The sequence below is a fragment of the Mustela nivalis genome (genome assembly GCF_964662115.1).
Source record: "Mustela nivalis genome assembly, chromosome: 8".
NCBI classification, from domain to species: Eukaryota; Metazoa; Chordata; class Mammalia; order Carnivora; family Mustelidae; genus Mustela; species Mustela nivalis.
The window spans coordinates 25,761,595-25,788,463 of record NC_139027.1 but is presented as its reverse complement, the minus strand read 5'-3'; the positions used below and the strand labels follow the sequence as shown (position 1 = coordinate 25,788,463).

General features: G+C 39.8%; 1 protein-coding gene and 1 pseudogene across 4 annotated transcripts in view; one reads left to right on the top strand and one right to left on the bottom strand.

Annotated features, from left to right (window-relative positions):
• STRN (striatin) overlaps positions 1-12,182 on the bottom strand; it is a 141,650-nt gene extending 129,468 nt beyond the window's left edge. For 2 of the 3 annotated variants that reach the window (XR_014315632.1, XM_082745618.1), the window contains exon 1: positions 11,714-12,182. Coding sequence is in view for 2 of the 3 variants with exons in the window: in XM_082745618.1 (XP_082601744.1) it covers positions 11,714-11,947 (234 nt within the window). In the remaining variant the exon portion in view is untranslated. The remainder of the gene's footprint in view (positions 1-11,713) is intronic. The other variant, XM_082745619.1, reaches the window with a different exon arrangement.
• Positions 12,183-24,133: 11,951 nt separating this feature from the next.
• On the top strand, positions 24,134-24,648 carry LOC309871085 (derlin-1 pseudogene; annotated as a pseudogene). Its single transcript has one exon. The product of its transcript is annotated as a derlin-1 pseudogene (transcript).
• The last annotated feature ends 2,221 nt before the right edge of the window (positions 24,649-26,869 follow it).

The following is a 26,869-nucleotide window of genomic DNA, read 5'->3' as shown; positions in this document are numbered from 1 at the left end:
TTGTTTTCCACTATTCATCCAAAACATATTTTCTATGAGGCTTTGGCAACTTTGGTATTTCCATACACTAGCCTTTTTGTGCTCAATCTCACTTACTTGACTAGCTGTAAGGATCTGGGAAACAAAACTAATTTTTGATGAAAAGAAGCAGGCTTGGGCATAAAAAAAAGTCAGAATTTTAATTCTACATTCTGAAAAACTGGGGCATTTCTGTTTTATTAAAAATAATAGAGTTCCAAAAAATTTAAGATCAAAATATATGAGTAATGCAACTGTAAACAAAATTGGAAAGGGAGAATACAAAATAATGAAAACTGGATAGTTTATTTAAAGCCAGATTCATCTTCACAGAAAAATAATATTCAATTCATTTTCTATTTAGAAGAAAAAGGAATATGTATAAAATTTGAAGGCGTGGGTTTTAGAAAAGAACAAAAAATGTTATCTGACCCTGCTGATTGTAAAGACTTTTCAGGACATGATGCCAAAGACATTTCCTGGCAGTCAGTGTTTAACACACCAAGGGAGAAGAAAACAAACCTACACTCACAACTACCAAAACCCAGGCACCATTTGCTGCTGCTAACATCAAGCTGCAATTAAGAAGCCAGTGGCATCCCTAAAATGAGCTCCGTCAGAATGACTTGGCAGGGCCCAGGCAATGCTCTACACAACCAAACACAGATACTCCTTGCTCTCAGAGCTTCTTTCCGGGGAGGTCTTAAGGCTAGCAGCAAGAGGGACAGATAAACTGCTCCCCTGCATACCACCATATATTGTACATTCGTGCAATGTATGACAATCACTGTAAAATATCAAAGATGTCTCAGACACAGGACCTGCCCTCATGGCCAAAAAACTTTGGCTAAGAGACATGACATACATATTCAAACACATATATTTAATATATATTCACTAACATTTATTTAAGAACCATTTATGAAGCAGCTACTATGTGCCAGTAACTGCTGGATCTTAGGGAAATAAAAACACCCTTAAGTGACTCAGAACCTAGTGAGGAAACAAATATGCAAAGTATGAGATAGGCTGTATAACTGAGACACAGAAGGTCTCACCACTAATCCTCTCTTAACCAAACCTCTGGATTAACCAGTATTCTTCAGTCCCTTTGTAAAAACACTGCCCAACACCCAGGGCACATTAAATATTCACAGCTGGAGTATGTTCTTCTTTACAGTTCACCATCCACTGCGGTTATCTCAGTCCAGTTGTATAAGCTCACTAAGACTCAACTTGGTTTCCTCCCAAACCTGTTTATGTCAGTTGCACTGTTGCTTTGATTACATGATTCAATTAAGTATTACATAAACCAATAAAATACTTCTTCTATGAAGAAGAAAGACTAAGTTGAATGCTTTGGGAAGACAAGACAACAAGGAGACCTATGAAAAATACTGCTGTTGAATTAAATGTGAGTGAAACAACTATAAAAGAACAGGGAAAAGTCATAAATAGCCACGATTCTGCATTGTATACTTTACTTGAAGAAAAGCAAAACCAGAAATCACAAGCAATGCATTATAATTGTAGGTTATTCAAGAAAGACAACACACAACTCCACATTCTTAAAAAAAAAAAAAAAAAAAAGTGAATGGGGCAGGTGGGCTTGGTCTAGCAAGCTTTCTATATTTTTAACTTAAATTAGTTGGTATCATTTCAACCAGAATAACTGCCCCAAAACTGGTCAGGATGGTGTTTCTGTCTTACACATACAAGCTTTTAGAGGAGCATGAAGCTTCACTATGTCTAGAGGTCAGAGAGGTTTCCCAAAGAAGGTAAACTGAATCTTGGAAGAGGATCAGAAATCCACCAGGCAGACAAGAAAGGGAAAATATCCCAACCCTATACATTAACTCAGAAGCATTAAAGAAAAAGAAAAATGTCAAAATATTTCCTTCCATTTGCCATGCCCAGGCCCATCACTCAAACTTTTCTTACCAGGAAATTATTTATTCTCTTTCATCTATGAATTAGGGGATAAGCATTAATACCTACCACAAAGAGCTTTGCGAAGATTAAAATAGATTACACGTGTAAAGTGTGCTGCACTGTACCCAGCACATGGTAAGAGCTCAACAACAACAACAACAAAACTATTATTATTTTTGGAGGGTAAAAGAAGAAAGGAAACAAGATAAAGTACTGGGTTCCAGGACTGGGACCATGGCACCATCTTTCCCAGCTAACTACTCTTTAAAGCTTCAGTAAGTATACTGACCCAGATCTCTAGGCTCCTCCTTGTTCCCTTTTAGCTTTATATAAACCCACATTCCTCAGGAGCAGGTTTTGGTTATGCATATAATTTGGCTCCTTTACTGACTGCTTAATCTTCTCATTTAGGAAATACAAACAAATAAAAAAAAAAAAAATGAGAACAAGTCTCAGACTGGGCTGCAATTTTCCATCATGTGAAATTGGTATCACCCTCATGGAATCTGACATCTTGTTTATTTTTCCTAACTAGATATGCTGGTATTGGATCCAATTTCTGTCCCATGTAAATGAGTGCTAATGGAACCTGTGTCTAACACTCCCTTGGCCCTTTCCTTGGATCTCTATAGTGCAGTTACCTCAAGAACCTATTTGCCACACCCAAAATACCTACTCCACCCACACCCTATTCAATATTTCCCAACACTCCCCCTAATTCCAGGGCACTCCTTTACTTTTCTCTCAATCTTACCTAAGACAAACAAACAAACAAACAAACAAACTCATTTTGCCTTGTGCCATACTGCTTCTAGCAACTCTACAATAAATTTTCCTTCTTACATACCAATCATTTATAATATTCCATCATCGTGTTCAGATAAGTACTTTTGTAATAAGACTTAAACAGCATTACGTCTGCCAAAGAAAGTGATTTTATTTCTTCAATACCTTAACGCATAACAGCAAATACATGGTTGACATGTTATTCTGTTCAAACAGCATACATAAGGCTGAGAATGACCTAAAATTCAAAGCACTACACAAGAGGTGATATATGGTCAATAAACACTAAATATAGTTTAAAAAAATACAAACACACACACACACACACACAGAACTTAATTAGGCTACCATCAGAACAAGTTGAAAAAGATCCAAATTTGCAAAGTTTTTTAAATAAATAAATATTTTATATCAGTATTCCCTATACAAAAATAAAATTATTAAAAGAAACTAGAGTGACACAATGTTTAACACTCTTGAGGAACACATATTGTTGAAGACTTTCCTGAACCCCTTAAAATATACTCATTTCACTAGGTTGTTCTACTTGAAGAAAAGTTTGAAATATGTCAGAAGAATTTACATTATGACAGTTACATTATTAATCATCTAAATATTATAACTCACTTGGCTACTTCAATCAGAAGCAGCTACACAGAGTGAGGAACCAGTAAAAGGAGATGATGTGGCATGGAGAACAATGCCTATGCCAGGGAAGTAGGACTCCTGGGTTCTAAACTAAATCTCCACCAACTCACAGTGTGATCTAAGACAACTCACTCCGGTGGCCCTCACTGATAGAACAAAGGATGAGACTACTGAGGTTCTAAGGTCCCTCAGGAGGTAAAATACTCTTAGCCTAATGAAGGGAACAGAAAATTGAGAGTGGAGATTGGCGGGGGGGGGGGGGGGGGGGGTGTTGTGTGTCTTTCCTTGTCAGCTCCAGAATTCTGTAAGTGTTAAAATGAAGACTACAGATAATACTGTTCTAGGAACTAAGAACAAGTTCATGTGTGCAGTTTCTCCCTCCCCTCTGTATGCTCAGCCCACCCCCTGCTCCCTTCTCTGTCTCTTTTCTTCTACCTTCCTCCCCAGCTTCTCTCTTGCCTCAAGTTTCTCTTCTGAACTCCAAAGTTTCCTCTATTCCTATGTCTGGTCCTCAGTGCTTACAAGTTATTACCACCTATCACTACACATCTCTGGCCAGCCCCTTACTTCCAATACTGTCAATTCATTGTCCTTAAACCACTACTAACAGAGAAAAGATAACGTAAGTAGCCACTATGTACCAAATGGATCACTTAAACCAGATCGTGGCTTCTAAAATTTGATTTAAATAAATAATACAATTGAAAGCATTCTCTCCATAGAAATCTCAACCAGCAAGAGCAAACCATTTATTAGACATCTCTTATGGGTCCCATACTTCGCATACTTAATCATTTTAAAATTACAACTAGTCTTGTTTGGTGGGTATATTAGAACTCACAATTTACAAAGATGAGGCCCAGAAAAATTATACTGGAAATGATGAAGTTAAGGCCCATACTTCCCATAGCTACATTATAATAGGCAACAGACTGTTTTGTGAAATGGACCACCAAAGCAAGAAACTCCAAAGATCCCAAGGGCATGTTTATTTCTAATGGCCCAGAATTGAAACCTAGATACCATTAATAACATTCACAAATCTGAAAGTATGGCTGACATCAAGTAGATAATAAGCTGCTGACTTTGCTAACAAAGTCACATACAAACACCTTTCAAAGACTGATTAGTAAAGGGGTTTGTTTTAAATTTTGCTTATATTACCAAGATTTTGGAGAGAAGCTGTAGTCTCCTCTCCTATCATTGGAACTCAAAGAAAAGTAGACTTAGATAGTAAATAAAGTTTAGGGCTAAATAAGGACATCTCTTACTTGAAAATATTATCAATGATATTTCTCCCCAAATAATTACTGGGCCTTCGTATTTATCAGTTTTTGAAAGGAAGTTTCCAGTAATAATGTCCTGAATTAACTCTTCTACTAAAAACAGCTAAAAACTCTGGACAAAATATTTTCACGCTCATCTAAAAGACAAAGCTGATAAGAAGTAAGGAATTATTTGGCCAAAATTGAAGGGAAAATGAATACTGAGTGAGGTAAGAGAACAAGTGCCACTTTGCCCTTTGGGTACTAGCCAATCAGAACAAACCTGAACCTTAGTTTGGACAGCCTTACAGGACCCAAACAGCAAAAATCAAAGACTAGGACCACCCAGAGTGAAAAGTCTAACAGGTGATATGTCCCACAATTAGCTAAGACCTAAGGGGCTTATACCTTCAAGGCCAAGGTGAAATACAATGGCCCTCAAATGTATGCAACCAAAATTTGCATAAGCAGTGTGGTCCAAATTCAAGCAATGAATTTATTTTAAATGGTTCTGGATTTTAAATGGTTTAATTTCTTTTAAATGGTTCTGGATGCCTCCAAACCTACCAGAAGCAAATGCAAAGAAATGATCTGAAAATGATACCTTTACTTGAGACCTCAGCTTCGTCTTAAACATCTTCAAGACAGTGAGCAGTTACACAAAGGTAACTATCCATACAAAGAAACAAGTCATCATAAACAAGAACCAGCAAAAACAAGAAATCACAAAAAAGGTACCTCTAAGACCTCACATATAGGAAGCACAGAGATACCAACTATGAAGTAACTATACTTACTACATTTAAAGAACAAAAGAGGACTGGGGGAACCTGGGTGGCTCAGTCAGATAAGTGTCTGACTCTGGGTTTCAGCTCAAGTCATGATCTCAGGGACTAGCCTGGCTCCACGCTCAGCACAGTGTCTGCTTGAGATCCTCCCCTCTCTGTCTCCCTCTGCCCCTCTCCTGCCACCTCCCTGCCCCCCACCCACATACATACTCTCTCTTAAATAAATAAATAAATAAATAAATAAAATCTTTAAAAAAAAAAAAAAAAGGAGTAAAAGACAACCTGAAAATATCTTCACGGAGCAGGAAACTATTAAAAAAAGATCCAGCAGATTCAAAAAGGAACCAAACTGAACTTCAATAATAATCAAAATTACAAACTCGTTGGATGGCTTTAAAAGATTAGATTCAACCTGAAGAGAAAATTAATGGATAGGAAAATAAATAAGAATAAATAGATAAAGAAGGTCTAGGGTACGTGTAATCAGAGATCCAAAAGAAAAGCTAACTGGATAGAATAGAAATCTAAAGAGATAATGATGGTGGATTTTGCAGATTTTTCAAGGAGCCTAACAAAGTCACATACAAAAAGAAATCTATACCACAATACATCATAATAAAACTACAGAACACCAAAGCCAAGACACAGTATTAAATGTAGCCAATAAAATAAGCTAGAAAACAGTAAAACAGAGTAAAATCTCCATGTCTGTTGTTTTAAACAGGAAAATGATAAGCATTAGTGTGACTGATTATCTCAGAAAGTTCTAAGGACCAAGTAAAATAATGTATTTGAAAGGACTTAAAAAAAAAACTGTAAAGGTATCTGGAGATTTAAGTGACAGCTTGTATAAAGCCTATTTTATTCTCGGTCATTCAACCTCTCCGTGAGCTTCACTTTACCTGCAAAAGAAAGTTGCAGCTGATTTTCTCCAAAGTTCATTCCAGCTCAAAATTATCTCTCAGTCAGAGGGAGGTGAATCAAATTAAAATATTCTACTGGCTAAAAATAAAATGCTAGCTATCATCAGAAAGAATAATAGAAATTATATCTCAAATTCTATAAAAAGCCATCCATATCTGGAATACTAACACATTTGAGAAAATCATCAAACTATATATGTAAAATCAGAAACTAACTTAAGCAGTGGTTCTCAATCCTTGTCGCATATAACGACTACCAGGAGCTCAAAAAAATACTAATACCAGCAGCCCTAAATTCTAAGATTATGATTTAATGGGTCTGAGGTAGAGTCCAGGGAATGAATACTTTTAGAAGTTCCCCCAGATTATTCTCAGATTGAAGTGAAGCTGAGAAATACTGAACTAAAGTGACAAACAGTAGTATATGTTTTTAAAAGAGTAAAACCTCTACAGTCTTTCTAAAATATAATTAAAGGTTATAAAATTATCAAGTCTATAAATAGAGTGAAAAATGATCCTGTTTACAAAATTATACCATACCACAATGGGGTTCACCTGCTCCAAGTTCAAAGGAAATGGTTTTTAAAGACCCGAATAAAACCGAAGATTAGTTTTATAGAGTGGTTAGTAAATGTATATGATTTGTTACCCAAGACATCATTCAAGGTTAAGATAAACACACTCAGAAAAATTTACACAAATTCCAAGATAACAGACCCACACCGAGTTATAAGGAAAGCAAATATACACAGTTGTAAGGCTGACAGTGAAAGCAACGATTCACTCCTATGAAATGTCCCTTAGCGCCACCATCACACCTGGAATATTAGACTGCCTGGTCCAGGATGGTACTTACATGCTCTAGCCTTAAAAGAGTTCACAACTAAAGATGATGCTTTTCTCTGGAGACAAGGACATAAAAAAAGACTGAAAATTTAACATCAAATATTTGCTACCTTTTATTCATTCAGCGTTTACTTTGTGTTATGTGCCAGCCTCTGTGAGGTATTTTAAAACATCTCATTTAACCCTCACAAGGTAGTTTATTATTCTCACCTTATACCTCAGGAAACTAAGATTCTCAAAGGTCAGAATTTGTTTGCCATGTTTGCCATAAAGTTGTAAGTCTTAGAGAAAAGGTTTAAAGCAGGTTTATGCCATGTTGTCTCTCACCATAATTGTAAATAATAGTTGTAACACAAAATAAACCATCATTTTAAGTGCTGTACTCATCTAAATGCTCAGTAAATCTTAACAGTCCTATGAAGCTATGAAGTCCTTTGAAGCTACTCAGTCAAAATAACTGATTTGTACATGACTCCTCTTTTCCTCACATTCTATTCTTCAGCACATCCTATTGTTTCTACCTTCAGAAATGTGTTCAGAATCCATTTTGATACTTTGAATATGTATCAAAATATATATTCACCTACCTCATCACTACCACCTAAATTCATTTCCAGCCCAGATTATTAAAATAGCCCCCAACCTAGGCTCCCTGACTCTTTTACTCTTATCTTCCCCTCTAAGTGTATTCTAAAGCCTTGCAAGAGGTTCCTTTTAAAGATGGTGGTGTTCCTTTGCTCGAAACATTACAATAGTTGCCTATCCTGCAGAGGTAAAACCTACGATCCTTACAATGGGCAAGATCCAGTACTTCTGACATTTCTTCTATTCTTCTCCTCCACTCTAGCCACATGTGCCTCATTATTCCTCAAACATTCCAAGCATTCTTCCCCCCACCCCAGCACTGTTCTCTAAGCCTAGAACACTCTTTCCTTACTTTCACCTTTTCAAGTCTTGCTCAAATGGCATCTCACCAGTTAAGCCTTTCTTCCCCACTTTCTCAATCATTTCATATCCCACTTATAATACATTATCATGGTGCCTGCTACCATCTAACATTCTATGCATAGGTATGTATGTCTGTCTTTCTCCAGAATTTAAGTTTCATGAAGGAATGATCTATTTTAATCATTCTTGTTTCTCCAGGGCCTATAATAGGAGCTAGCATACAGCGGGTGACTGATAAACATTTGCTGAATGAAGAGATAAATCAATAATGCTAAAATCCAGATTAATAAACACTCCAGTTGGGGTGCCTGCATGGCTCAGTGGGTTAAGCCTCTGCCTTTGGCTCAGGTCATGATCTCCAGGTCCTGGGATCGAGCCCCCCATCGGGCTTTCTGCTCAGCAGGGAGCCTGCTTCCTCCTCTCTCTCTCTCTCTCTGCCTTACTTGTGATCTCTGTCAAATAAATAAATAATAATTTTTTAAAAATAAAATAAACACTTCAGTGTACAGTCTCTATACAACATGCCCTAAGCTACTCAATTACATCACTTTTTTCACAATTTTTTTTTCACTTTTTTCACATTTGCAGGTGAATAGCTGAGCCTCCCCTACTACACACACATCCCAAAATCAAGAGCCAAAAATTTTAGTTTTTATTTACATGGTTGCTTTCTATTAAGTCAATAAATTTGAAATAGGTTCTCACTACCTCATGAAGTTCTTTCTTACTGCTATTCTCCCCATTCACTGCTAGCTCTCCTCTTTTACGCTACTCTAAAACAATTTAAGCCCCCAATGTGATAAATACTGATTTTTCTGCACCTTGCTTGTACTATTACTCCAAGTAGACTGCATGTTCTTTTGAGGTCATCTAGCTCAAAATCTCACATATAGAAAATTTTCTCAAATGTTATGATTAGTATTCCAACTCCACTTCCTTTCACAGATGTAAAGCTCAGTAATAATCCGAATCATTCTTTTCCCATGAATTACCTATTCTCATCTGAACAGTGGTAATGAGGTGGGAGAGAGGGAGATTACCAAAAATAAAGAGAATTCTACTTAAACCAAGATGGGCGGGGGGGGGGGGGGGGGGGGAGAGACAAGTTTGCAGCACAATGTAGCTGGTTCCTTCTTCCCAAGACCTGAAGAAGGGAGGAAGCAGAAAGGCAAGCCAGGTAGATGAGAGCTTGGAAGATGAGAGCCTTGCACAACTCTGCCCTGGCAACCTGAAAGAGCAGGACTGACAGGTTCCTGAAGGGGCAAATTAGACTTAATCTTAAAGGTATTTTTGTTGACTTCGGTGTTAATCACTGAGAAGTGATTCAAAAATCAAAAGGGGGATGCCAACTGATCCAAATTTCATCGTCATTCTTTCAACTCTTACTTCTTATCGTCTTTCTAGAAAAATTCCAACAGCAAAAGAAAAATGAAGGGATATGTTCAAATTTAATGATGCTGATGAAATGATTCAAAAGCACAAACGCGTGTGTGTTTGTGTGTAAAACTGAAGAGTGACTACAATTAATTAAAGGTAAACTGTAAGTTGAAACGGAGGAGTGGAGGGGGACCTTTGGGAGATCCGACAGGAGGTAAATGAGTTGGAAGTTCCCAAACCTCCACAGGTAATAAGGGAAAAATCATTATCTTGTCTGTTTTTTTACCAAACTAGTGTGACTCACCTTCCCTAAACTGGAAATTAAAATTTAAGCAGTCACATACAAAAATCACTCTCAACACTTGAACAGCCTTAAAGTTAAAGCCTGCCTTTCACACTTCCTTGAAGTCGGAAATCCACAAGCTTATTTACAGAATGCAGTGCTAATAAAGTGAATTACTAATAAATCTGAATGAAGCATTTAAGTAAGCTTGCTATTTAGACAGATATGGTCAGATTTATTTTGAAAAAAATTACAAATATCTATATACTAGATACTGAAGTACATAGCAGTAGGAATAAAAAAAGTTGTCACAATATAAACATACAACTATAGAAATAGAGAGGCAGAAAAAATTGTAATAACTATGGGTCACGCCTGGCTTCACTGAACTCCTCCCAGAGGCCTTCCTCAAACACCACGTCTAAAATAAAATAGCTGCTCCTATCACACTCTATTCCTGTACCTGATTTATTTTTCTCACCCAAGTTGCCACTATGGTCCAGTATATTATATATATACTTGCATCTGCTGACTGTTTGCCGACTAAAATGTAAGCTCTATGAGGGCAGAGTTGCTGTCGGTTTTGTTAATCCCAGGGCCTGAAGGCACACAGCTGGCACTCAATAAATGTACTGAATAATAAAAGATGAAAATGAAGTTCAGAGAGGCGAAAGGATTTCCTCAAGGTCAGAGCTAGCAGCAAGCACAGGCGGTACTATAAGGATGTCTACTCCCTCTTTCCACAGTCACTTCCACTATGCCAAAGCACCCTGTTCCAGCACATGATTCTATTTAACAGATTTCTCCTCTTCTTTTTTTAAGTGCCAAAGAAAATACATGTTACCAAAAAAAGTGACACACTGGGTAGCATTTTAACTTCAAGTGTTTTACCAACCAAAACTATACTCAGATTTCATGAGCATACAGGATTAGCCAGTAAAACAGAAAGGCACAGCGACTCAGTTCCTAGTGAAATTGGTGTGTGCCTTGGAAGTTTTAAGAACAGCCACTGAAACCTACTTAGCAGTCCAGAATGGCTAGTAAAGGATCAGCCTCACTTTCTTCTAAGTGCCCACAACAGCTCCTTCCTGGATATACTTTATCTCGCAGATTATGCAAGGAAATGTAACCAACTTTAAAGTCCCTTTTAGTTCCTTTCAAAGTACAAGTCAATCTCCCAAAACACTGGACATAAAATTAACCCTTGGGAAGTTTCAGATTCTGAGAACAGGAAACCATCTCTGGACCATCACCTGACTGTGATCATCCAGGTCCTTCATTCAAAGTCCATGAATCTGAAATACCTAAAAGAAACGCGGGAGGGGGTAAGGAAGAGGAAAGAGAAAAAAGCATTTACATATATCAAAAAGGAGCTCATATTCCTAATAATACTTTCGCCCAACATCAGCTTCTCGCCTGAAGTCAAGGCCCCACGGACACAACTTCGGTCTCAATCACCTTCCTTTCAGAGAGAGGAGCCAATACCTTTCGCAGGGACCATCTCTAGACCTACGATGTTACTAAGGCAGAGGATGATTTGCTCGACGTCTCTCACAACTACTGTCAGCCCTATTAGTAAACTGAAAGGGACGACCTAAAATGTGGGACAGCAAAAAGAGTTGAAAAGAGACGGAGTTAAGAGTGGGAAGGAGCAGACGAAAAGGAGCGGGGAGGGTAAACAACGCTTCAAGGGCGGGAGTGGGAACCCGGGTCAAGGAAGTGGGGTCAGCGGAAGGCAAAGGTGAAGGGGGTAAAGGGACGCGGTCCTGGAGGGGATGGGCAGAGCAAAGGGGGAGGGGTCGAGCGGGGGCTGAAGGGTGGGGAGGGGGAAGGGTCCTGGGCGGGGCGGAAGGGACCGAAGAGGCGGGATGTAGAGGGCCCGGCCGGGAGGGTCTTTACCTGCAGCTCCGCCCGCTCCACCTCCCACTGGGCTCTCTCCACCTCGAAGCGGGCCCACTCATGCTGCAGGAAGTGCAGGATCCCAGGGAGGCTGTATTGGGCTCGCGCCGCCCCCGCCGCAGCCGCCCCGTCGCCGGCCGCGGCAGCCTCCGCCAGAGGCCCGAGACCCTTGGCACCGCCGGCGCCCGGGTGGTTGTTGCTGAAGAAGACACCGGGACCCGCCTGCTCGTCCATGGCGGCCGCAGAAACCCCGGGAGCTGCCCAGGCGCCCAGCAGCGGAGGCAACGGCGGCGGCCAGCAGCGCCTCCTCCTGCCTCCGCCGCTCCCCGCCCACACCCCAGTCAGCAGGGAGCAGCCGCCTGGGCGCGGGGGCCGGCCGAGCCCGGGACGGGCCGGGAAATGGGTCAACTGCGGCGCGCGGGCGGCCCGCGGCTTGCTGGGAAATGTAGTCGCGGGGCTCGGCGTCGACAAGCGCGGCCGCGGCGGCCTGTGGGGCTGCCAGCAGCTAAGGCGCGGCCGCAGCTCCGCCCCCGGGCCCGCCCCGCCCCGCCCCGCCCGGGCCCGCCCCTGCCCGCGGCGGTGGGGGCCGGCTGGGCCGGGAGCGCGGGTTTCCTCGTCCGCCCGGCGGGCGCAGGCTGGCTGTGCGCCAGTCCCTCTCGCACACGGAAGTTCTCGGGCGGCGCGCCCTGTTGCACACAGGCACACACGCACACGCGCGCACACACACACACACACACACGGAAGTTGTCGCGCCAAGATACCAGCCCGAGCTGCACATCTTTGAGGGCTTCCTGGTAGCTCTGTTAAGAAGCGACCTCAAACCGAAGTTCGGCGGTGAGGCTCCTGGACCCGGATCCTCCAGCTAGTTGGAACTCAACCCTTTCCCTTTGGCTCCAACTTCAGTGTTTCTCTGGCCACAGGCACCCCTGAGTTTTGGCAGTCTGCTTATCGCTGTCGCTCCTCCCTTTCTTTTTCTCTTGGGGGTTCAAACCTGTTGCCTGATCAGTTTTCACTAATAAGGAGCTCTGATCACCTCTCCCTTTCGGCTTCTAAATTCTGGGTTGTTGGCACCTCTTCTGAAACCCTGCTACGCCTCAAGTCCCTTTCTCTTGCAGTCAGTCTTGCAGAAGATCCAAATCCTGTGAACTTTCAGATATCCAAGACTGTCATTTCGGTCTCCTTTTTCGTACCTCTTCCCGCGTAGTTTTTACTCCGTTCCACTCAACAAATATTTGATTGTCAGTTAATTCTGTCGCTGGGGATATAAAGATAAATGACACAGTTCCTGTCATCAAAGGGAGATTGGCAAGTATATAATCAATTCTCACAGTGCCTTACATCAACACCGCCTGAAAGAACAAAGTCCCTTTCTCTTCCCCAGAAGTCTTAGGTATCCAGGTACTTCTCCCTTTCCACCTGTCCCAGTTCCAGTTGCTGTCGCGGTTCACCTGCAAACCCAGAGCAATATTAGCCTACCAAAGACACCGAAGTCCTTTCAAGGGTTTCTCGTAAATATTATCCTTCAAAGTCTCTGAAGTTATGCCACTCTAAATTCACACTACAACAATAATGAAAGGAAGGCACCTGAAAAAATTTAACAAATGAAAGTGAAATAAAGCACTTATCTTGTCCTCATAACAAGTTATTAGTAATTCTTTTGTGGGATGGACTTCTGGAATATCAGATGGGATGGTCGTGAAAAAAATTTAAAGATTTAGGCTGGTTATTGACATGTCAGGGAAGGACATCCTGTTCCTATCCTTCCCCCACCAACCCCTCCCTTCCCACCGCTACTTGTGGAAAGGACAGGAAACACACTGTATCTGTCCTGGTTGCAAATAAAGATGGCAAGCTCTCTTTTCTCACTTATTGAATGTTTCTGCTCCATGAATTCATTCTTTATTATAATAAAAGTTTGATCCAAGCTTGGCCAAATTCCCTGTGTCATAAATTAGTTTGGCTGTAAGTGTCCTTTGAGACACTGCCCAGTCCTCTCATTTTACAGCTCAAGAAACTTAAGTGCAAAGCAGTTGAGACTTGTCCACAATGAGGCTTTGAGTGAATGGCACAGCCAAAACTAGAAACCAGAATCCCTGACTGCTAGTTCATTGATCTTTCCATTAACACGTTGCTTCCTTTCTTACTTATCAGAACTACCAGAATACCAAGAGGAAGATAATGCCACAATGGCCTATTTTTTTCATCCAGGAGATTTAAGAACTCCTACAAGTTGTGAATGTTAAAAGGGTTTTGTTTTTTTGTTTTTTTCCTCTCTCTCTAATAGAGACATGTCTGACAATTCCCTGAAATAAATTCATAACGCACTATAAAACATAATTAAATTTAATGATAGCTATTTAAGAACCTGTAAGTCATTTACCTAGATGACCAAGAAAGAAAGAGGACTCAAATAAAATCAGAAATGAAAGAGGAGATACTATAACTGTTATCACAGAAGTACAAAGGATCATAAGAGACTACTATAAACAATTATACATTAACAAATTGCACAGCTTAGAAAAAATGGCTCAATTCCTAGAAACATAAAACGTATCAAGACTGAATCATGAAGAAACCAAAAATCTGAATGGACTGATCACTAGTAAGGAGAAACAATAATCAAAAACATCCCAACAAACAAAAATCCAGGACCAGATGGCTTCACTGGTGATATCTATCAAACATTCAAAGAAAGATTAAAAAGAAACATTACCAATCCCTGTCAAACTCTTCCAAAAAATAAAAGAGAAGGGAAGTTTTCCAAACTCATTTTATGGGGTTAGCATTATCCTGATAACAAAACCAGATAAGTTAGCAAAAAAAAAAAAAAAAAAATTATAGGCCAATATCCCTGATGAACACAGATGCAAAAAATCATTGACAAAATATTAGCAAACCTAATTTAACAATACATTAAAAGGATCACACACCATGGTTATGTGAAATTTATTCCAGGGATTCAAGAGTAGTTCAACATATGTAAATCAATAAATGTGATACACCATGTTGACAAAATTTGACAAAATTCAATATCCATGTATGATTAAAAAAACAATAACACTCAAAAAGGCAGATATAGAGGGAATGCACCTCAACATAATAAAGGCCATCTACGATGTGACAACAGCTAACATTACACTTAATGGTGAAAAACTGAAAGCTTTTCCTGTAAGATCAGGAGAAAGACACGGAGGCCTACTCTCACCAGTTTTATTCAACATAGTACTGGAAATCCTAAACAGAACTTTTAGGCAAGAAAGATATAAAAGGCATCCAAATCAGAAAGGTAAAACTCTCACTATTTGCAGACTTCATGACATTTTATATATATATATATATATATATATATATATAAAACCCTAAATACTCCATCAAAAAAAAAATTAGAATAAATGGATCCAGTAAAGTTGCAGGATACAAAAACAATACGCAAAAATACGTCCCATTTGTGTATGCTAATTACGAACTATCAGAAAGAGAAATAATTAAAACAATCCTAATTACAATTGCATCAAAAAGAATAAAATACCGGGCGCCTGGGTGGCTCAGTGGGTTAAGCCACTGCCTTCGGCTCAGGTCATGATCTCGGGGTCCTGGAATCAAGTCCCGCATCAGGCTCTCTGCTCAGCAGGAGCCTGCTTCCTCCTCTCTCTCTCTCTGCCTGCCTCTCTGCCTACTCGTGATCTCTCTCTGTCAAATAAATAAATAAAATCTTAAAAAAAAAAAAAAAAGAATAAAATACCTAGGAATAAATTTGACCAATGAGGTGAAAGACCTGTATACTGAAAAATACCAGATATTAAGAAACTGAAGCAGACATAAATAAATGGAAGGCTATTCGGTGCTTAGGGTTTGGAAGAATTGATATCATTAAATGTCCATACTACCCAAAGCAACCCACAGATTCAATGCAATTGCTATCAAAATTCTAGAGGCACTTTTCACAGAAATAGAACAAACAATCCTAAAATTTGTATAGAACAATAAAAGACCCCAAATAGCCACAGCAATCTTGAGAAAGAAGAGCCTCAATTTTATTCCTCACTCTACAATTATCCAAATCTAGGAATCTTGGACAGACAGCTTAACATTTTTTAGTCCTAATTCTGTCATTTTTACTATGAGAACAATATTTACTTAATAAAGTTACCATGAAGATTAGATGAGAGAGGTGGCTCAGTCCATTAAGTATCTGCCTTTGGCTCAGGTCATGACCCTTTGGGTCCTGGGATCCAGACCCCACCATCAGGCTCCCTCCTCAATGAGGAGTCTGCTTCTCCCTCTACCCTTCCCCACTGCACATGCAAATGCACGCGTGCGTGCGTGTGTTCTCTCTTTCAAATAAATAAAATCTTAAAAAAAAAAAAAAAGATCAGATGAGGGAAAAATGTTAAGTCCCTTAGCATAGTGTGTGACATATAACATAAACAAAATAATGATAGCTATTATTATAACAGAGTTCACAAGACTAACTGAATAACACAAAACAATCATAAATATTGGGGGCTCAGTAATTATTTTTTCTTTCTCATCCCTATCCCCTCTTTAGAACTTTAATTCAGCATAGTTAAAATAATATTTAAAAAATTAATGTCTATGCCTTGCCATTAAGCTTCAGACTTTAAGGTGTTGCTGATTTCCCGATCATTTCATTTTATAATTAATAAAATGTGTGACACAAAAAAATAAAGTTTCCTTTCCAAGCACAGAGAGCAGCTGTCTAAATGTTTTATGTGTAGGTATAACCAGTTTAAAGTGAAAAATAGTGAAAGGCTAAACAATTATTTAGGTAATTGGAGCATTTGCTCTTTGTTGGCTTCTCTGCTCTTTTTTGGCTTCTTTATCTGCTTTCTCTCTCTCTCTCTCATTCTCGCTCTCTCTCTCCCCTTCTTTTTTTTTTTTTTTTTTTTTTTTGTATTTTTCATTAAAATGAGTGGCTCTTTAAACAAAACAAAACAGGGGTGCCTGGGTGGCTCAGTCATTGGGCGTCTGCCTTCTGCTCAGGTCATGATCCCCGGGTCCTGGGATCCAGCCCTGCATCGGGCTCCCTACTTGGCCGGAAACCTGCTTCTCCCTCTCCCAGTTCCTTTGCTCATGTTCCTATTCTTGTTGTATCTCTCTCTGTCAAATTAATAATAAAATCTTTAAAAATAAATAAACAAAACAAAACCCCTGTCTCAGGTTCCCTGGCTGGCTCAGTGGTAGATCATGGGACTCTTCAGACTCGTGATCTCAGGAGTCTTGAGTTCTAGCCTGTAGGGTGTAGAGTTTACTTTAAAATTTTTTTTTAATTGAAAAAAAAAAAAAAACTTCCCCAAAATGACCAGTGATTGGGGTCTTTGACTTTTTAACTGCTCCAAGAAAAGTTTTCAAATTGAACTTCATAGCTCTTTTCGGAATTCTGGGCAGAGACCAGAGAGTAGAAGGCCTGAGTGAAGCTAGGCCTCCGCGGGCATGAAGAGAACTTTGGGGAACAGATATATGCAGTAACCCACTGTTTATCAGCCTCTGTACTCTCTGCCCACCCCCTGATTGCCCTCACTTCTTGCTGCCTCCCCTGCTTCTACCTTTCCTCAGCCTCCAAACTTCCTTCCTAGATCTGAAGGGTGGTTGGGAAAACAGCCAATAACAAGTTGAGACGTGAAAGAATTCCATTATGTGACAATGTTCTTGGAGTCCGAGAATTAAATCTACACCACAGTCACATGATGGGATGGGAAAATCACCTCTATTGTTATTTATTATTACTACTATTATTTACTTTTGGAAGAGTGTGGTTGAAATTAGAGAGTTGCCTAATTTTCATTTTAAAATAAAGTTTCTGGGACACTGGGATGGCTCAGTCCCTTAGCATCTGCCTTTGGCTCAGATCATGATCCCAGGGTCCTGGGATGGAGTCCTGCATGGACTCTGACAAATCAATAAGTAAAACCTTAAATAAATAAACAAACAAACAAACAAAATGAAATTTCCTTTTATTTAACACATTTTCACCAAATCAACTATTAGATAAGATTTTGTTTTATTTATTTATTTATTTATTTATTTATTTATTTATTTATTTATTTTGTCAGAGAGAGTGAGCACAGGCAGACAGAGTGGCAGGGAGAGGCAGAGGGAGAAGCAGGCTCCCTGCTGAGCAAGGAGCCCGATGTGGGACTCGATCCCAGGACGCGAGCCGAAGGCAGCCGCTTAACCAACTGAGCCACCCGGGCGTCCCAAGATTTCATTTTAAAATTAAAATTAATTTTAATTTTGTAGTGACTGATACATGGAGGAAGAGATACTTAAAATCTAAAATCAGGATTGCCTTCACTAGCTACATAGCAAACACTGCGGGAGGCTAAAATGATAATACAGCTAGGCAAGCTGTAGCAAGACTTGCCTTAGAATATTGATGGTGACCAACTTAAGGCTCTATTTCTCTCAGCGACAATCAGCGGGTTTTTGAACACGTGCTTTTTCTTTCTCCCCATCAACTCCATCCCTTTCCTCTCTACCCTTTTCTCTTGTAACATTTCCAGTGAATGGAAGCTCTCCTCTACAGGTTCTTGAGTTCCTCCAATCTTTTCTTTAATAACTATGGTGCCCCCAATTCTAAGGCAGAAATGGAATTTCAAACAATTCATGTATCTTCTTTGCACAAAAATAACCGTTGTAGGGAGAGAACATTCTTATAAGTTCACTTTTCCTGCCAAGCATGCAAGAGAGATGTACTGGTTTCTAGGTGGAGCCTTTGCTCAGAAGAAGACATCCAGTCTTCGTGTAAACTTGAATTGCTTAGAACAGCATCTTCCCCCTCCCAAAACTCCTAGCTGATTGCCCTGAAATATAAACTAAGTCAGTTCTCAAAAGAATTCAAACGTGGTACATTATTTTTTTTCAGACGTGACAGGGGAAAATCTGGGCATTGTGCCAGAAAAACAAGAAAGATGAATGAGGTTAAAGAGGTCCAATACATTTTTGGTTTAGGTTTTGGAGACCCCTTATTTTCTTAACTTTTTCCAAACAAGATCTGATGTGTTTTGCATGTAGTATATCTCTCCCTCGTCCCTACAGATCCTCAGTATGACACTGTTGTTCAGTACACATTTATTTTAGCACTTGCTGTTGTTCGCTGTAATGGAAAATTCTACCATTATCTATGTTATCTCCTTTCCCAGATTTCCCCCCAGCTGCAGGACATGAAGTAACAAGGGGAGGAGTGGTCTGACCCAGCTCATATACACTTTCACATGAAATCATAATGTGTAACATTATAATGGGTAAGCTGATTATATTCAGGCTTAAAGGACCAATACACACATTTTTTTTATAGGAGAAAAAGATCACTTAAATAATTCAAATAATACCATTTTTAGGATATGGCAATAACCAAATTAATGCTGCAACATTTTTATGAGAATGCACCAGCTTAAAACAGGAGTATAAATTAGTTAGCAGAAGGTGAAATGGAGCTTTTTAAGCAAAATTCAAACATCTGCGGAAGAAAAGTCCATAGTGCATTTGAAAGAAGTAATAACACTTATTATTTTTGTACCTAGTACTTATTGAGCATTTACTTTAAAAAATGCATTTTGGAGGTAAGTAAGTACTAACATTCTTTTTTTTTTTTGTTAAAGGATTTTATTTGTTTGAGAGAGAGAATGACCAGGGGAGGAATAGAGGGAGAAAGACAAGCAGACTCCATGCTGAGCATGGAGCCTGATGTGGGGCTCAGAGCAGGTCTCTATCCCACAATCTTGGGACAATCATGAGTGCTGAAAAGTTAGTTTGTAGATAAAGAGGTAAAGGGGGACGCCTGGGTGGCTCAGTGGGTTAAAGCCTCTGCCTTTGGTTCAGGTCATGATCCCAGGGTCCTGGGATCAAGTCCTGCATCGGGCTCTCTGCTCAGCAGGGAGCCTGCCTCCCCCGCCCCTCTCTGCCTGCCTCTCTGCCTACTTGTGATCTCTGTCTGTCAAATAAATAAAATCTTAAAAAAATAATAAAATAAAATATAGAGGTGAAGAATCCGATTTTAAATTAATTGAGTTTGAGGAATCTCTGAGACAACCAGTGGTAGGTAGTCACATTTCAGGTGTGAAGAGCAGATGGGAGTCTGTAGATCTATCTTATGGAGGAATAAATCCCTGCCTTGGCGCACCTAGCTAGTTTGGTCAGAAGGGCATGTGACTCTTGATTTTAAGGTTCTGAGCTCAAGTTTCACATGGGGTGTAGAGATTACTTAATTAAATATTTAAAAACTTAAAAAAGGAAGAATTCCCTGCCTATTCTTTATCAAACCATACTTCATAAATTCCCTCCAACTACTTATCACAACCTGTGACTATTTCTTATCTCTCCTCAGGTAAGGTGCAAATATATCATGGCAGATTCTTTGCTTGGCTGTTCATTTTTTTATTCCCAGTGTCTGGCATATAGGTGTTTCATATATAAATGTCCAATGAACGAGACAGCATTGGACTATCTTACCACCAACTCTTTGACAAAGAAGAATTCAAGTTTTCCTTGTCCAGCGTCAAGGAATGCACTATCATCAGGCAATCATTTTTAACAGCTCTCTTGGGAAATTCTCATTTTACATTTGATTGCAGACCACTCACTTGAGACATTGACCTATTGGTGCAATCAGTTATCTGGTCTACCCATCTGAAGAGGAATGACCAGGCTGCCTGCCCTTCTTGATTCTCAGTTCCTCTTTATCCCCTGGCTTGGACACACACCAGTCTATCATTGTTCTTGGTATGTGGCACCTGAAGCTAATCGTCCAGCCCTCAGCCCTGACCTCACACATACAGACTGGGTTGTTCAATGCATAGAGTAGTACTGTCACCTTCCTTGTTTTAACTAGTGTATTTTTACTAAAAGCAGCCAAATTCCATTAAGCCTCATGATGATTTAAGCTAGCTTCATAATGATGTACAGTCAGCTAGAATGACGTTTATAAAAAAATGCTTAGGTATACCCAAATATTTGTGATTTAATGACATTCTCAGGTATTTTCTTGGAATTTGGAAAACAATGACCCAGTTTCATTTTCACATCTGTCAGTTCAAAAAGCATCACTTTCTAAAATTCGGCCATGTGTCTTAAAATTTAAAATGTGTCATATTTTTATAACCCCTTTGAAAAGAAATCTGTCCCAAGGAAATAATCTACAAAGTTTCATTTTTTAAAAGTCAATGCAGCATTATTTATGAAAATGTAAGCGCTAGAAACCAAGTACGCCCTGCAAAGTGTAATGGCTAAGTCAATAGTGGTACATCCACATTAAGTAGTGATTAAAAAATGATGGTTATTAAATCTATCCCATAGTATTATTAGAGCAATTCTATAGGAAAATGCTTATAAAAGAAGTAGGCAGAAGCAGATACAACATTCTACCTTAGGATGATTGCAAATGTGGAAGGAACTAGACTAAAATATCAACAGTAATTTGGTCTGTGTAGTGAATTGTGATAATTTTCCCAAAAATTTAATAAATGCAAATTTTATAATTAAAATTGATTTTTAATGATGTATAAAATGATTTTCCTTCCTCCTCTAACTCTACATTTATGTTCATTGGATAAGATTACAGTCATGCCTTTTTGTTGTTGTTGTTGTGTCACAAATAAGAGAGGTATTTTCCTATATAAATGGAAATAAGTTGGAATGAAGGAAGAGATTTAAAGAAAGAATGAACAATCAAAACTACAAGCTGGAAAAGCCAAACAAATTTACTTAAATTTTCATGGATTCTTTTGACTTACCTTGAAAGTCAAAGGGGCAAAGAGCAAACTGGGTATAAGTGTTTGAGAGAAACAATGTCTGAAATGGAAACCCATGCACTCCAATGGCAAAAAGAGATTGAGAATTGTGGATACGGGATGAAAACTGTGAAAAATTCTCCTGAAAGTAAAGAAAAAAGAGTTATACTGGTCATTTATGCATTTAAGCGCATTTATGCATGGTTCTCATGTATTTGTTTAGCAACAGTGCCAAAAACTTAGCTCAGGATAATTTTTCTTATGATTAAGAAATTATGATTAAGACAGGAAGTTTTAAGTAAAATTTTGTGAAGCCCATAAAGAATAATTTCATAATTATTTAATTATATTTCATAATTATTATTATGAATTTAGAAGTAGTTTGTAATGATGAAATTAGGTTTTATAATAATCCATGTGATGAAAAACATTAAGGCAAGAATTTTATTTATAGCTGTACTCTAGCCACTTCTGGCAACAATCTAAAAATTCCAATTAAGAATGAAGAAAATGTGGGGCGCCTGGGTGGCTCAGTGGGTTGAGCCGCTGCCTTCGGCTAGGGTCATGATCTCAGGATCCTGGGATCGAGTCCCGCGTCGGGCTCTCTGCTCGGCAGGGAGCCTGCTTCCTCCTCTCTCTCTCTCTGCCTGCCTCTCTGCCTACTTGTGATCTCTCTCTGTCAAATAAATAATAAAATCTTAAAAAAAAAAAAGAATGAAGAAAATGTGAGGCATAGTGATTCATATAATTAAATGTGTTTCAAAAATTGGGCTAATTGCAGACCTCAGTCAGCATTGTTTGAATGAAAAGTAGGAATGGATATAAAGTGTCTAGCACAGTGCCTGGTACACAGCAGAAAGGGCAGCTCTTCTTGACCATGATAATCTGCTGTATTTTAACGGCTCTCTGGATTTAGTGTATTTTATGCTGTCCTACTAGGATAGCTATTTTATACACATGTCGAAACTATTAATTAGACTAAATAATATGTTATGTTAATACTATAGGACTGGCCAAAGACTCACTCTCTTGATAAAAATAAGGAGGATTATTCCACAGTCATGTACTTTTTAGATTTGCAGAAGATCAAAGAATACCTAGCAAGTTTTCCTCTAATTTATAGATGAGGGAACTGAAGCCCCCAAAAGGTTAGGTTTTCTGAAGTTCTATCCCTAGTTGATAGGAGAATCTATTTGGAAAAGAGAAACCTGACTTCCATTAAGTTTTCTCTAATTGAATTCAGAATTCAAATGGACAGTATTAACAAGAACCTGGAAATTAAATAGAAAATACTTTATTTAATGTTAAAACTGTTCAGATTAAGCTTCAGAAAGAATCCATTAGCTATCATGATGCTATTCCTTTTAGTTTCCTGATACTGGATATTTAGAACCAATTAAGTATGATTATTTGGGTTGAGAAGAATCTCAAGGATTGGGCAGTGAACCAAATTCATAAATATAATTCTTCAAACAGAGCTTCTTTTATAAATATTATCATAGAAAACTAGAAGTTGGGTTGTCAGTGGCTCAGAAGAGTTTAGAGCAAGTACAGAGTAGTTCTGGGGAGAGGGAATGAAGGGAGGAAGGAAGAAGGGAGGGGGTAGGTGCTGGGGAGAGAGGGAGGAAAACAAAAGAGAATCATTGCTAATGCGTGATGCAGTCTATCTCAAGGTGGGAAATGATGGGAGAAGTCTGGAATGGCAGGAAGTAGCCAAGGCAGAAATAAACTTTATACTTCATAAATAGGTGAGTGAAAAGGGGTTTACTGTGCAAAAAAACAAGAAATAAGCAATTGAAGAACAATCTGGCAATTCTTTAGAAAGCTGAAGAGTTAGTTATCATTGAGTGAGCAATTCCACTCCTAGGTGTATACCTAAGAGAAATGAAAACATATGTCAACCCAAAACCTGCACACAGGTGTTCACAGCAGGATTATTCCTAATAGGCAAAAGGGGGAAGCAACCCAAGTGTCCATCCACTGGAGAATGGATAAACAAAATGCGGTACACATACAGTGGAGTAGTATCCAGCCACAGAAAGGGAGGAAGTACTGATGTGTATTACCACATGGATGAAGATTAAAAACATTTTAAGTCCTTGGTGGCGCACATCCGGGGATCTCCGCCTTCTTCTCCTGAGCTTGGGCAGCCTCCTCCTCCATACCTTTCACTCACAGAGGCACCGTGTGATGAGAGGCCAGGGATGGGGAGTTGGGCTGCTGTGCACATCCCAGCCACCAAAAAAAGTGAAGATGTCCCACATAAGGGACTGCTTCAGGAGCATCCTGGCCATCGTGCCCTGTTGGTTGGTCACCACTGTCGCGGTGCCCTTGTTGGCAAACCTTGTCTCATCAGCCCACCTCCTTCTTCCTCTAGCCTGAAGCCTTCCTCTATCACTTTCAGATTTGAAGGGCAATCGCTGCCACCTTGTATTTCCCTGTTTGTCTAGGAATTAGATTTATTTGGTCAGTTTCTCTCTCTCTCTCTCAAATAAATAAATAAAATCTTTAAAAGAGAGAGAGAGAGAGAAAGCACGAGAGGGGAGCGGGCTAGAGGGAGAAGCAGACTTCCTGCGGAGCAGGGAGCCACACGCAGGACTCGTTGCTGGGACTCCATGATCATGACCTAAGCCGAAGGCAATTGCTTAACCACCCAGCCACCCTCTTTCTTGTATCAGAATTTTACAGGACTTGAAACAGGAGCTTTTGATAGGAGGTCAGCCGCCAATTTACTCATGCTCCTCTTTAACTGGAATTGCATCGTGATGACCAGCTTAGCCATGAAAATGCAGTTGCTGATGATTCCTCTGATCGTGTCAGTACTTTATGTCTGGGCCCAGCTGAACAGAGACATGATTGTATCATTTTGGTTTGAAACACAAGTTAAGGCCTGTTATTTATCATGGTTATCCTTGGACTCAACTATATCATGGGAGGCTCGGTAATGAATGAGCTCATTGGAAATCTTGTGGGACATCTTTAATTTCTCCTCATGTTCAGATACCCAATGACTTAGGATGAAGACATTTTCTATCCACACCTGTTTTTGTACTGCTGGCTGTCCAGCAGGAGAGGGGGATGTCAGGATTCAGTGTGTCCCCTGCTAGCATGAGGTGAGCTGCTGATCTGAATGGTAGAGGTAGAAGACACCACTGGGGACAGGACTTTCAGCTTGGGGACCAATGAAGGAGAGGCCTCTGGCCTGCCCACCAGCCACTCTGCTTAGACGAAGTTTCCTCTCAGTGCTAGGTGTGCCTAACAACTGAGTTCTAGCAAATGCTCTTAGACTTGACCCACACTGAATGTAGTCTTCCGGTACATGATAAAATTTTTTAAATCCCGAAGAAAAGAATGTGTTCCTCAAGTTCCATGATTCTCATTCAAGGCCTTACTGCTACAAAGAACAAATGTCAACTGTGCGGATTTCAGAACTGACTTTAATTTTTTGGTGCCTTCACTTCCATTTCTGTCTGAATAGTGGGTTTGGTAGGTCCTGGTCTGCTGGCACCAAGCTGGGCATCTGGGGTTGGGTCACCAAACCCTTGACAAAGGACCTCCTTCCTCTTTCTTGTACACATACCTTGCTCCTTTTCCCAACTAAACATTTGCAGCTGGAGGAGGTTACCCATAAAATGGTTCTGCCTTTGACAAGCTCTCTTATTTATTGTCTTTGGCAAGGCCCGGGTGCAAAGAACTTGTCCACCCTTTCCCCTTTTGGTGGCAGAAGTATAATGGAGGGGGAAGACTGGACCAGGGGATGGAGAGCATTTTCAGCTTTTGAAATTGCTGTGACCTGATGGCAGTTGCAACCATTTGCCCCTCTTCAGATGTTTTTAGTAAAGCAAACAAACAAACAAAACAAAACAAAACAAAACCCACCACTGAGTCAGTGAGGGCCATAGAATGGTATCAATGAGGCACTCGTTTCCCTAAGTGACATGATGCAGACTACAGTGGAGCTGCATCTTGCACAGGAGCTAGAGGCAGACTGTGGTGGGCAGAATCCCTTTGCATCTCATGTAGGGCATCCTGGCTTCATGTGCAGCTAGAGTAGTTGAGATCTATTATGCTAAAAATTTCCAAATCACATTTGCCTCTCTGAGAGGCACCTGGGCGTTGATTGTATTTCATTCTCCTCCTGGATATATGTGGACTGAATAGTGTGGAGAGGAGAACCTTATACTCTAAATTGTCATTTTTTTGTGGCCGCGCCCCCTTTTAATGGCCATGTACTTCTGTGAATCATGAGGAAGGTACAGCTCCTCTTACACAGATCACATTTTAAGAGCTAAGATAAGCACATGTAAACAAATCACACAATTTTGGGTTGTAACGGCTTTAGACTCATTTGTGTTTGAGGGTCTTTATTTTGAGCCATGAATGTACAAGTCATGAATGTACAAGTCATGAATGTCCATCAGACAGGCTTACATACCCACAACTCTTTTTCAGAGGTGGGCTTTTTCCATTAGAACTAGGTTTATCCCCCAATAAAGGTTGAAGGCTAAAAAAAACCCTGAACAAATTTAAAAAAGAAAAAAAAAAAGAAAGAAAAACAAACAAACCAGTAAGTCAAGAAGCCAGTTACAAAAGACTACATATTCTCTGATTTCATTTAGATGTGATGGTTGTAACAGAAGAATTGATGAAAACAGAAAGTAGATCCATGGTAGTGAAAGGCTTGGGAGAATTGGAAAGATTGTGGGGTGATTGCTAAAGGGCGTGAGGTTTCTTTCTTTCTTTTTAAAGGTTTATTTGTTTTTAGATTTATTTATTTTAGAAAGAGAGAGTGTGCAAGCTGGGGGAAGGGCAGAGAAAGAGGGAGATGGAAAGAATCTCAAGCACACTCCCCACTGAGTGTGGATTCCCAACTTGTGGCTCTATCTCACGATGCTGAGATCATGACCTGAGCTGAAACCAAGACTTGGATGCTCCACTGAGCCCCCTGTGAGGTTTCTTTCGGGAGTAATGGAAATGTTCGTAATTGATGGTAGTGATGGTTGCTCTACCCTGTGAATAAACTGAACACCACTGAATTGTACATTTTAAATGGGTGATATATATGTCTGAATTACATCTCAATACAACTGTGACCCAAAAACCACCTCTGAAATAAGGAGAGTAACTTCAGCAAAGCAACTCAGAAATGAAAAAACAACCCTGTAGATACAAAGGAAAGTGAGACAACAGGTGAAAGCACCTCTCCCAGTTTTAAAGACTGACAATCCTCTTGTCCAGTCTTCCCCCCCATTATACTTCTGCCACCAAAAGGGGAAAGGGTGGACAGGTTCTTTGCACCCGGGCCTTGCCAAAAAGACAATAAATAAGAGAGCTTATCAAAGGCAGAACCATTTTATGGGCAACCTCCTCCAGCTACAAATGTTTGGTTGGGAAAAGGAGCAAGGGG